General features: G+C 37.9%; 1 protein-coding gene across 1 annotated transcript in view; it reads left to right on the top strand.

Moving 5' to 3' along the window:
• Positions 1-13,130, top strand: part of kcnk9 (potassium channel, subfamily K, member 9) — a 58,524-nt gene extending 45,394 nt beyond the window's left edge. The window contains exon 2 of the mRNA XM_064348235.1: positions 8,416-13,130. Within this exon, the coding sequence (XP_064204305.1) occupies positions 8,416-9,257 (842 nt within the window). The 3' untranslated portion in view covers positions 9,258-13,130. The remainder of the gene's footprint in view (positions 1-8,415) is intronic.
• Positions 13,131-13,610: the final 480 nt, after the last annotated feature.

Genomic DNA, 13,610 nt, shown 5'->3' with positions numbered 1-13,610 from the left:
TTCTACAATTACAGGTGGCAAGATAATTTATGAATGCTTAATCACTTCACAGGAATTCTAATAGCCTTAATAATCGATACTAATTATCCTGCTTAATGACTAGGGCTTGTGAGAAACAACAGTTTGGCAGAGACATGGCTTTAAGTATTAACAAAAATAATTGGCATGTCACACGTGGACTTAAAACTGAAGTTGACAAAGTTTTATTGGATAAAAAACGTTTTTAGGAATCAGCGATAACTCTCTCCTCTTCCACAGTAGTAGCTTATTCTGTACATGTGCTTGAGAGTTCAGGGTAGCTGAGATGACTGAAGAGGAGGGTGTCATTTACTCCAGAGTTAATTAAACAGACAACACAGACGATGATAGCATTAATAATACCATTTAATTACAGCACTCCAAGCATTATGTCTCCGGGGAAGCCATCACTGTGTGCAGATAAAGGAGATCAGTGGCCATTAAGAGGCCTGCGAATCAAGGGCTCTGGGAAATAAAGAGCTTGGCAGATCTACCTGCACATTTATAATAGCTGTGAGATGGACATGGTGGATCAAGGCCCCTTGATCTGTGACATCTGTGAGCTTGCTGCACACACCTGTCTGACCTCTGGGACACTGTTTAGCTGACACTTCAGCAGTGGCTTTACCATGGTTTCTGTTACTGTAGTGTAACTGTCATGTGACTGTCGCCTGAAGGCATGGGAAAACAGGATATTTTGGAATGGAAGGAGGCGGTACGAATGAAGATAATGTGAATTCCAGACACTGCAGATGTTCTGTTGTTCTGGCATCAACTGCGAGTAATGCCTCGTGCACACTGCACGATTGTAGCCAGGATTTTGTGTCGCAGACTAATTTTCAAGATCTTGAGAGAGTCTCAACAAAAATCCCATATTTGCTTGATCGGTGCACGTGCCCGTGACCAACAATCTTCTAATGTGACATGGTCAGAGACTCACCCGATCCAGTCGTAAGCCCATCTGTGACTCTTGCGAGAATATTAAACTGGCCTGATTTTATCTTAAGTCTTAAGGCATGGTTTGTGTCTAGCATGTGATACACAAACACTCTTATTTACACGCGGAACCGTCAACGGCCAATGAGCTTTCGGCATGTAGCTTATAGTTATTGGGTTATATAGTAGACATGGTGAATCAACTAGAGGCATAACTGCTTTTGCCATGTGGAGTGATTTTATTGAGCTTTAATATAATGATTCTTGTGTCTGAGGGGGAGATAAGGTGATATACTATCATTGCTTTAGCCTATAACATGGTTAGATCAGATGTGATATTTTCTTTGTTTACATCAGCTCATCCCTGTTCTCCTCAACTAAAGCGAGACTAAATAGTTTATCGAGCTCGCTATCATTTTACCTATAACTCTCTTTGAAGGAGGGACAGACTGTGCTGTCCCTGTCTTGCTAACCATCTTCTTGTCTTTTCTTTTTTTAAGCAGTGTTTCCACACACAATAGCACACAGACAAGTGCCACCGCTATCTGCTGTCAATTGTTGTCATCCATTTTCATTTTGCGGGCAAAGATCCTTGAATGCACATGCACTGCACATGTGCTCTTGCGACAACACAGCACACAGAGATCTAGTTTATCATGAATCCTGTAGTGTGTGACCCCTTGTGATTACCAGTCTTTTGTAAGTTGAGTGTTTCTAGGATGAAAATACCAGCGATTTTTAGGGAAGACAGTCGTTAAGTGTGACATGCTTGCCGTTGTTAGGATTTTGTTAGGATTTTAAAAGTTGTGTAGTGTGCACCAGGCATAAGACAAAATGTAACAGTGCAGAAATGGTCAAAGATACACTGTGAATAGCATGGGCCAGTGGCTCAGAGATGAACAAGTTCCTGCCATGCGCAGGAGGCCTGGCACAGCTCTGGTGGTTATTGTCTCTTGATCAGCCAATCAGAAGACTGGAAGCATGATTTCCTTTGGGGGATGAGAGGGTAGCATTGAATCTTTCCTTAGGGGAGAATAAATAACAGTGTATCTAGATACACTGATTGCTCTGCCAGACCTTGCGTTTGGTCTGTTGAAAATGGTTATGCAGTTCAGACACTTAAGAAGGAATTCACACACTCCGCTTCACAAGTCAGAGTCCTGTGGTGAAAGTAACTTTCTCCATTACCATATGAAACACTGAATACAATTTAGCATAATGCAATATAACTCTGACTTGTCTGACAGCATTTTTGGCTTAGCTGAAAACTTGTAGCTTTGTGGCTTTGATTAAGAACCATGCAATAGTGCATCAATTATGCGATAGTGTTGGCCAATTTATGAATTGAGCCTCTATTTCATAAAAAAACAATGCTTAAAATATATTGCACAGCATTATACATATTATGGATGAATCGTAAAGAAATTACCTGGGCATCCTAACAAAATTTAAACTGAAAATTTAAAATGAAAACTGACCATCTGTTCTGCACCTTTTTGAATTGTTTGAATAAAGCTTAATCTCCACTTAAACTACTACACGATGAATAACTAAGTTGGGGTTTTTGGGTGAATAAAAGTTTGGAATTTGACCCCCAATTTTGGATGCTCAGACATATTTTTTTTTGCCATTTCCTATCACTGTGATATCCGCTGTCATTTCAAGAGAGCAAAGATTAGCATGTATAGTTTAAAAAGCATGTTCTACCTGTGCTATTACTTTCCACTCTGCTGTCCACTGCGCAGCCGTTGTGCTCAAAGACTAGACTACATACACAGGTGGTTTAAGCAGGCTGTAAAATACCCCTCCTTGAGAGGCAATACTATTATTATTATTATTATTATTATTATCATCATTGTCATCATCGCCACCATCATCATTATCATCATCTGGCCTGTATGGAGTTGGATTAAACTATAAGAGTGGGCCAGATGTTGGGTTAATGCATTTCACAATATTAATACCAGAGAGCCATGAAGAAAATGATTGGTGGTTCGAGTATAAATGATTGATAAGTGTATGAATCGAGGTAATGAAGAGATTGTGTGGACTCCATCCCTTGCAAGTTCAAAGCGATATGAATAATATTCATATTTCTAGGTCGCCTTGCAGCAGTTAGGTGCCACAGCTTCGTAGCTGTCAGCAAACTTTTTGGGCAAGCATTAACAATTCAGAGCAGTTTATGGTAAAATATCCCTGTCAGTGTTGTGCAGGAAATACCGCAAAACTAACTTGTTTTACGACAGTTTAGCAAGTATAGCATGACTGAACATATCGAGATCTTCCTTTTTCCAGTATTCCGACTGCATGCGGCACCATTATGTGTGTATATGCTCAGAAGTTTGAAAAATCTTAATGTAACAACTAACAGCTTACTTTTAATCTGTGACAACTGCCATTTGGAAGCACTATTCTTAAAAAATAATATGAATCTATCATCAGATTGTCTGAAAAAATAGTTGTTTGTTACCTCTGCAGTAAGGATAATTAAATGACTTTCACAGGCAAAAATACTTAAGGTTTTGCTAAGAAAATATGCATACACATGATAATGTTGTGATGTCAGTCTTGTCCTATCAGACTTGGAGCTTGGTTACTGGGAGTGAGTGCGGTTAAGAAAATGTATCCTGTGCAATTACTTCAGGGCAGGTTCAACTGTTGCTTGAGCAATTTAGCAAGCAATTTACCGTCGCTAAAATCTAGGCTAATTGTGCAACAGCTGAAGGATTAAGGTGCTTTATGCTCAACAATGAAGCCTTCAATCTAAATGCCCATTATCTCATTTAATCCATCTTCTCAATCTAGAGCTAACCAAGTTTAGTACCGTGAAGTCAGCTAACTGTAAATAATTTTGTTTGTGCAGAATTTATTGTTTGTTTTTCACAGTAATTAAATTGGCAGCAGTTCTCAGGTACTTTTTCTATAGATTTTTGTAATTATTACTTATATTGCAGTTCTCTTTAAGAAGGTAAAAAGCATATCATGAAGCAATAAGCCTTTTTCTGTTAATTCTGTTGGCAAGTGACAACTGAATTTTACATCTAAATGTTATGGGCTGGAATATGACCAGACAGTTCCGGTATTTGATGACAATCCATTATCTGGTGTGTTTAATGGACATTAGTGAATTAAACATTTGAGTCAATGTAAAAGATACTGTTAATGTGCTATGTCTTGTGACACCAACAGAGAAAATATATCTAAATCCATAAATTATCTGTATAATTTGGTATCTGTTAAATATCAACACCTTGACATCATTTGTCTCCAAATCACACACTTCTATAGGTTGATATATTGATCTGTCATTAACAAAATATCTTGTTGCAAAGCTTTTGTGTATGTAAGCCTCACATTAGCCTATATCTGCGATAAAGGCTGGCCTTGTTCTGGTGATGTTCTATGTATTTGTCAGATTGTTTCTTTCACATTGAATTATGTTATGCTTGTTTATTTTTAATCCCACATGCACAGCAATGAGCTGTAAACAACAGAAGGAGAAGAAACTTGCCTATCAGCTAAATTTATTGTTAGGTCACACGTATCAATTGGAGGAGTTTTTTGGGGGGTGGGGGTTATGCTGCCAGACCTTTCTGTTGTCTTTACATTAGCTCATTTCTGATTCATCATTGGAAGATATGACTGTCAAATTAACCAATGAAAGCCTCATAATTTTAAAGCATCATTGTCCAGGACACTTCTGGAGTTTTTTCAGGCATTAGATTTCTCACTATAGCTGAAGTCTCAGGTTGCAATGGCAGAATTCAGATTTCTGAGCATATCCACTTGATGGGACTTAGCAAAATAGACAAAAAAAAAACAACAACTGTTGATTACCCCTTGTTAAAAGACTTAGTACTGCTATACACAACCAATACAGTTCTGTATCCAACCAATGAAAATGTATGTGTTATTAAAACTATGTTGGAAAAATACATACATTTAGAAAATTAATGAATACAATGAATGAATGTTTTATTCATATTTATTTTTATAATTAACAATTTAAAAAATGAAATATTCTAGATTCTTTACTCATTGTTTCAAGGGTGGGAGCAAAAAGGCACATCCTGTGGTATTTATTTTTACTACAAATATACAAATTCTTTATGGAGCTACAGTAGCATAAAACAGGAAGAGTAAATTATTAAATTATGTACTTTGATCAAAAATTGCCTAACTAAGAAAAGAAAAATGTAATGTAATTTCCACATGTTATTTTAGATTGTGGGGAATTCAAAATTGTATTACAAAAACACAGATACTAAATAAATAGGGGTGTGATTAATATGATTCCTCCAAATGCGTATGCATATATATATATATATATATATATATATATATGAGTTTCTGAATCAGGTGGGTTAAACATCATTGTGTTATCATACAAATTGTTGTTGGGGTATAATTATCACAGGGACAGCCAAAAGGCAAAGGATTGGCAATATAAGGTGAAATGGGTTCCTCACTGTGTCTACTATACAAATTATAGTTTCAGACAAAGCATTCACTTTAGGAATTGTGGCTGGTGTTTCCCCACCTGTCAATATCAACTTATATCTTTTAAGCTTCCTTCTGGGGGTTTGAATTGCATGTTGTCCTTGAAAGTAAAAAAAAAAAAAAAAAGTTCTGGAAAAGGGTGATTGAAAGTCCTTGAATTTCCTTTGGGAATGCCAATATGAGCGGACCTGCTTAGTCACTGTCTGTGTATTGAGGCTGTTAGTTCTAAATGTTAAATTTCTTCTGCTTGGACCAGAATGTTACATTTCACAGAACCTGTCACCTTTTTCAACCCTTACAAGTTTGTAAAAAGATCATGCATTGTTATTCCTTAATTCATTCATGAACTTGTTTATTCATTGCCAGGACACAAGAAAGTTATTTTGAAGTATCAATCATTTGCTTTCCAGTGTGATATTTTTGTATTGCTGTGAAATATTAATTTAAACATTGCTGGATTTAGCATGCTAGAAAAGTGTAACCCTATCAAACACCCTTAGCAAGAACAGACAATTACGGCTACCAGACCAACCTGACACAACCCATGGTGTCAATCACTTGGGAAAAACTACCTGTCATTATCAAGAACCTCTTCATGTGCTATATTTTATACTGCAAGTAAAGTAGATTATGCTGTGCTTCAAACCACAGGCCTCAATGGTCATTCTGCACAATAAAACTTTAAAGACCAATATCTATTAAAAAAAAATAGAACTACTTGTACTCTTACACTTCTGTAGAAAATGTTCTGCTTCACATCCCATAGGATTCCTTACTCCTTTTACAGTATATATGTAAGGAATAAACCACGACAGGCTGTCCCGTTATTGGAAAATAATGTACGACGGGGGTGGCGATGCGGCCGAGGCGAAGCCGAGGTCACTTAACCACCGGCGAAGTACATTATTTTCCAATAACGGGACAGCCCAGAGGGGTTTATTCCACTTATACAACTGGTTACCAACAATGACTATATGTGGTTACTTCTATATTTATAGATTTTTCTCGACTTCGATTTATTTTTTTTTATTGACAGTTGAAAGTGAGATATTCTTCCGCAGCCGTTAGGCATATTATTTTGCCGTTATCAAGCAAAACTCTGGTTGGTAGTTCTATTTGCACCGTTGTTAAGAAAAAACAACTGGTCGTTAATTCTATTAAAACAATGATTCTATCAAGAAAAAATAGTTCCTTCCCGTTTTATACCATACAATTAGCACCAATTTTGGTAATTTTTGTCATTACATTATTTAAGAAAACTGCATGGAACCATAACTCAATCAAATCCATCTCCCTAGCACTGTCTTGCTTTTTAAAATTCTGTGGCGGCGCAGTGTAGCCATAGCGTCTAAGACCCCCTGAAACTAGATTTGAATGCCAGCTGGCTTTATGATATGATTCATATGATATGATTTATGATTCGCTGTCACTTGTCACCTAGCCAATTTAAAATTTCTGGGTTTTAGGTCAAAATGGTCTCATGGTATGCTTGTTATCCCAGCTAGCTAGCTAGCTAGCTAATTATTGAATTTTATTCAAAACAGCGGTTATAAACACAACCGTTCACAATGATACAGAAGAAAATGCGTCACATAGCCATGAGTTAAATACGGAACACCTATTCTACTGTGCAAATAAGGGACGATTCCGTATTTAGCGGGATGGTTGGAAACCCTAAATGAAGCAATCAACAGTAACTACAACTGTGATTCAACGTTGCCATCAATTGTGAAATTGGCCATTGAAATGGGAGGGGATGTAACAACAATTCAAAATTGAAAGAATAATGTTGCTGTTTTAACTGCTTTAGAATGCTGGATTTTGTAACGCATTGATTTTAGAACTATTAAAAGGCCGAGGTGTCCCTTTACTGAGAATTGATGCCCACCCTTGGACCAATCAGAATCGAGTATTCACTCAAGCCGTTGTAATCAATAAATAAACTGAAGACAATGTGTAAGCAACAAATCTGTGTGCATATGAGTGCGTATATTTGGGAAATGACATCACAGGGCCGAAGGTGAGACTGAAACCCCTTGTGTAAAGGAGAAAGATGAACAAACAAGACAAATGCTAAAACTAAATTTCAAATAACAGGAGTTCCATACACAGGGGTATATTCCACAGCAGATACAACCAACTATTGCCTTCAACTTGTTTTCAGCTTAGTGATATCCTATATGAATTTCAATTTCATTCCCATCTGCCCCTTTTCGTTTTAAAATATCAGCATTAACTTCTTTAGAAAAGCATGACAATGTTCCTGTGTGAGTCAGCAGCTTTGGGCTGGTCCCGCAGACAGATTCTAATTAAGCTAAAAGCTTCACTGGCTTCTCAACCAATCTGTTTTTAACAATAGCTCCAAAGTTACCACCCCTTAGCACTGAACAAGGGAGGAAAGTTCTGACTAATTAAACTCCTCCACAGTCCTAGAGCCTGAACAAGATGAATGGGGTGCTCTGTACCTGCTCTGGCAAGTGTGGGAGGCCCATTTTAAGTGCTTTGATTATTTACTCATTTTATATGCAAAGCCGTGTAGCAGAGCGTCAGTGCTAAAGACTACTGTACAATAAAGCTGGACTGCAGCATTGAGAAGTAGACTGGCATGACATAATTCCACAGTCTTTATTTATACTGGACAGGAATTCTTCCCACTCTTCCTAGTCTGTTGAATAGCTCTTTATGAGAGAATGTGGATTCAAGAAACGAAACCAGGGCAAAGCCACCACATGCTAGCAGCAACTCACTGATCTGAATCGTGTTTAACTGCTTCTTTGGCTAGCTCAAGCTGGTCAATGATTGACAGTCCGTTGTGGCTTCAGCCATTTTAAGGTTCATGAAACCTCACCTTCCCATCACAGTTTTGCTCATTTGCCGTTCCCACCAAGGTCTAACCCAAGCCCTGTTTGCCTCTCCAGATAACAGCCCCGTGTCTCACATTTTTGTTTCCTTCCCCCCCAGGATACGGGCACGCAGCTCCAGGAACAGACGCAGGGAAGGCCTTCTGCATGTTCTACGCCGTCCTGGGGATCCCCCTGACGCTGGTGATGTTCCAGAGCCTCGGTGAGCGCATGAACACCTTCGTCAAGTACCTCCTGAAGCGCATCAAGAAGTGCTTCGGCATGCGGATCACCGACGTCTCCATGGAGAACATGGTGACCGTGGGGTTCTTCTCCTGCATCGGAACCCTGTGCATCGGCGCAGCGGCCTTCTCGCACTACGAGGAGTGGAGCTTCTTCCAGTCCTACTATTACTGCTTTATCACATTGACTACCATAGGGTTTGGGGACTTTGTGGCCCTCCAAAAGAACAGGGCCCTCCAGAAGAAGCCCCTGTACGTGGCCTTCAGCTTTATGTACATCCTGGTGGGCCTGACCGTGATCGGGGCCTTCCTTAACCTGGTGGTCCTCCGCTTCTTGACCATGAACAGCGAGGACGAGCGGCGGGACGCGGAGGAGCGCGCCTCGCTGGCGGGGAACCGGAACAGCATGATCATCCACCTCCAGGAGGACTCCGGCCACGGGCGCTCGCGCTACCGGGCGGAGGTGACGGACCTGCAGTCGGTCTGCTCCTGCACGTGCTACCGCTCGCACGAGTTCGCCGGCCGCTTGGCCTCCCACCAGAACTCCTTCAGCTCGCAGCTGAACCCCCAGTACTTTCACTCCGTCTCCTACAAGATCGAGGAAATCTCGCCGAGCACCCTGAAGAACAGCTTCTTCCCCTCGCCCATTAGCTCCGTGTCACCCGGCCTCCACAGCTTCACGGATAACCACCGGCTAATGAAGAGAAGGAAATCCATTTGAGCCTTCGGCAACACCTAACTTTAACGTTATAAAACTTCATTACAAATGCTGCTCCCACCAAATCTCATTTTAGCACTTTTTGTTATATATATATATATTCCAGTATATATAAATTATGTTTTCTTTGATAAATCAGCAGAAGGTGGACAAAAACAGCAACTTTGACAAGACAAGAGACACAACCACTGTTCCCCTGGAAGACCGAGGGAATACTAAGCATGACGCATGGATAACTATCTTTCCTGAGGATTGTTGTTCTGAAAAGATGTCCACACTTCGCTCAATCCACTTTGGATGAGTCAGAGTACAATATTTTAATGTTGGTTTCATACCAAATATTGCACACTAAAACTATGGTCACAGTATTGTACAAGAGGAGGGGGGGAGGGGAAGGGGTATTATTTTTTTAAAAGGGAGTGTGCCTGTTTTGACCTTAACTTGAATTGAACGCAGTCAAGTGCGATTTCAGTGCCACAGTCAAAACAAATAAATAATCTCTGTGTCAGAAGCTAATTTAAAAGCATCAGGTATCATTTTCTATAAGCAATTATATTTTGAGAAGGGAAACTGGTTTCTTTGACTTCAGCAAATTGATCATGCCAAAATATTCTTGCCAATCAGAGTCATGCGCATTCAATATCATAAAGGGTCTGCCATGGTTGATTTTATTTCTGTTTTTTAACGCCACACATTTCATATATGTATGGTACATGTATCTAGAGGTTTGATTTTCAAGATTGTATAAAATATGAACATAGAAACGGGGGCAGCAAAGATTTTTTAAAAGCTTGCCAGTTTGAAAAAGTAAACAAATGCATGTACTTAGTAAAACTGGTATGCATATTTCAGAAAACAGGATTTAACACAATAGTAAACTAGCAATTGAATTAAATATTAAAAGCAAATAATCTTGGAATGATTTTTTAAAGAAATAGTTTGTCTATTCATTTTTGCCACTTTAAATAATTCCAACAATTAAATGTAATGGAAACTGTGTTACAATACTTGCTTTTCAAATTTTGATTAAAATGGTCTTATTTGTTAAATGGATGAATGATTTGTCATGGGGATGATAATAATATTTGCTCTCAGGTTTAGAAATGAATAGCCTTCTGTGTTCTAAGCTTCCCAAAAAAAGAAAAGAAAATTACAATGTTGGGTAGGGAAGGGGAGGAGGGGTGAAATTGCATTTAGATATTCTAATGCTAATGACTTCTTTCATCTGTAAAATAAAATATATATATACATATCAATTTATTTTTTTAAGGAGATACACATTTTCCCAGGAAAAGCTCATTGAGATGCATCATCTTATCAAGGGAAGCTATGTGTCGGATGACGACGACGGTCGGCCATCTTGTCAGCACAGCAGAGCGTTCTCGACAGCACTCCCCGCGTAAATGTAAACGGAGGCCGAACCGAGACTGCCGGACCTTATGAGCAATTCTGTAAGGATGTGGGGAACGAGGACAGGGCGGCCGACGGATTCACTCGCCATGTGTAGCACTCAACCATCTAGATGTGATTTAATGGGCCAAAAGAGAAGCACGGCACAGACAGTATTACAAATCACAAACCTCCGAAATCGACCGGTACTGGCTGGGTTCTAACTGTCACTTCATACATAACAATGTAGTTATTACTATGCCACTCTCAAATAATAACCAAGAAAAGAACTGTGAATAATTTTTAAAAAAGCATCTATTTCAAGATGAGCCATCAGAATAAGGTAGACCACTATATTCCGAGTTGGGAATTTGACAGTTTTAACAGGCCCTGTACTAAGCAGGTCTATTGCCATTGTTTTAAATGCAAATTTGTTCTGCTGCTAGCATACAACAGGGTTGAAGCCAAATGCATTTAAATGCAGGCTTTTATGATGACACAAATACAAGCATATACTACTCACTACTGAGGTTGAATGACTAATGAATTGATACAATTAATCTCACTTCAGGACATTCACTGGCCAGTTTGCCAAATCCTCAAAAAGGTTAATAAAATAATAATAATAAAAATAATAATAATATACAAACATTCAGAAGTATAAATAAGCCTGTTCTCAAAAGACTGTGAGTGATATAGGATGCCAGGAAAAAAAGTAGATCCATTACAGCTCTGTAATTTTCTGAAAAGGGGTTTTTATTTTCTATTAATTTAAGCCCTTTTGTAAATATGTGATTTTATAAATGACTGTAAAATACAATATTATTTGATATTTTCAAGATCAAGTACAAAGGCATTTACTTCAATTAAAAGCGAATGCAATTATATTCCACACAATGTCTTCTGTGCAGGATAATGTGCCTTTAAGAAAATGCATCTTTGGTAGTTTTTCTTAAACAAAGGCACATTGTTAATCCAGACATTTGATAACTCCCATTAATTTGTCCTTTCCACAAGAACAATACAAGTATTCACTTTTAATCTGAACACCAAGCCAACCAAAACTTCTGTTTACTAATGTGTGCAGATTATAAGAGAGAAAATTATATATACTTGCTCACGATATTTTGTGATCTTAAAGAGAACTATACAGTTATAAAGAGAGATTAAATTCAAAGCAAATCAAAAAAAAAAAAACTTTTCAGCCATGCTTTTGTTATTAATATCCACCACTACATGCTCCATTTGACAACTAATGCATGTATAGCTATAAATTGCAGAATTGCTCATAAATGCTTGAAATATTAGTTCATATAATGTAGATAATTGTTGTCATGGTTTTCCCCCCTAAAATGGGCTGATAATTCACTTGTTGTTCAATTGATGTTGCTTGCTGAAGACCCAAAAAACAAATCAAATAACACAGAATCAAGAATATTTAACTTAAAACAATTTCCACGAAGAGGGTCCTAGCCTCTGACATATTTGTATTAAATCTGGGAAACTTCAAGGCTTTGGAATTCCCTCAGCAAATTCCTTTAACTGTCTTATTCTGGTATCCCGTTGAATGAATTTATTAAAAGAGGAGGCTTTATCCACGGTTACATGTCACTGTAAAACACACTTTTTAATAAAAAAGCAATTTCAAATTTTTAACAGCTTTTGAATGAATAAATAATAAAATTGCATTCAATTATTATTACATCTTTATGGTGATCATAAACTGAAGCAACTAGACTTTGACTTTATTCAATTTAACCACAATACGTACTGTTCTTTAACATGGAATAACAAGGCTTACCTTTTTTACATTTGCAAACTATACACATATACTTTAGGTTAGCGGTCAATAAAACCATACCATATCTATAAGATGAAAAAAGAAGCAAAAACCTGTTACTAAGAGCTGTCTGTGGTTAAATTGAATAGATGTCTTTATAATCTCTCACTGTGGATAAAAAGTTTATCTCTTTCTGTGGATAACATGTAAATTGTTGGAATTTAACTTCTCTTTTTAATACTTATTTATTCATATATCTATTTAGTTCCTTATGATAATGCTGCATTGCAGCTACCTGCATGAATTGGAAGTATGTTTTGGAATGCTTGGATTAAGATGGTTATGAATCTTTCAATGTCCTATTTTGATTTTTTTTTTTTATTTCCGCTTTTGAGCAAGTGTATTAGAAACAGTATCCCCTTATGTATAGCTATGTTTTTTTCCATCAACAACATAATTCTTGCCTTGAGTGAAATCTTGAGACAAAGGACAACAGTTGTGACAAGAACAAAAGTGGTAAAATTGCACTACTTCTTGTTTCAGATTAAAACAGAAATGTATTTTAAAAACACATAACAGACCTTGGGACTATTTGTATCGTTAATTGTCTTTACCTGTCTTTTTTATTCCCTCCCAGATGTCTCCATTCACAAAGGGTCACAAATGATGGGAACCCACATACACTGTTAACAAGGAAAACAAAACAAACAACAACAAAAAAAAAAACTACATTCAACAACCACAACAACCTTGAATGCATGATTTACAAATGTATAGAAACCGTTACATCCTAGTTATATCAGAAACATCTACAAATCTAATTCATCCCCGATCCAAGGGGCTATCATACCTTAATTAAATACATCCCTCCACGTCTCTCTGATCAACATGCAGTGGTACTGATTCTCCCCCTTTGAAAAATTATTTGAAAACTTTGTGCAAAGAGTAAGTCATTTTATAACACTCAAGAGTGATGAGATCATCCCTGAATTAAGCCACCAAAGCTCACCAAGCCTTGAACCTCTGATTGTGTGCCTGGCAGTACTTTCAATTATTGCTCGCTTTGCATACCCAACTGTACATTTCACTGCTGGAGTTGGTCAATGATGGGGTCAGTGCTCAGGTAATAAATCCACTTATAGATTTATTACCCGAGTTGGACTTATGTCCGTGACTGCAGGCTGATG

The sequence above is a fragment of the Anguilla rostrata genome, chromosome 8 (genome assembly GCF_018555375.3).
Source record: "Anguilla rostrata isolate EN2019 chromosome 8, ASM1855537v3, whole genome shotgun sequence".
Classification (NCBI taxonomy): domain Eukaryota; kingdom Metazoa; phylum Chordata; class Actinopteri; order Anguilliformes; family Anguillidae; genus Anguilla; species Anguilla rostrata.
The sequence above is the reverse complement of the archived record's forward strand: the minus strand, read 5'-3'. Positions and strand labels throughout refer to the sequence as shown.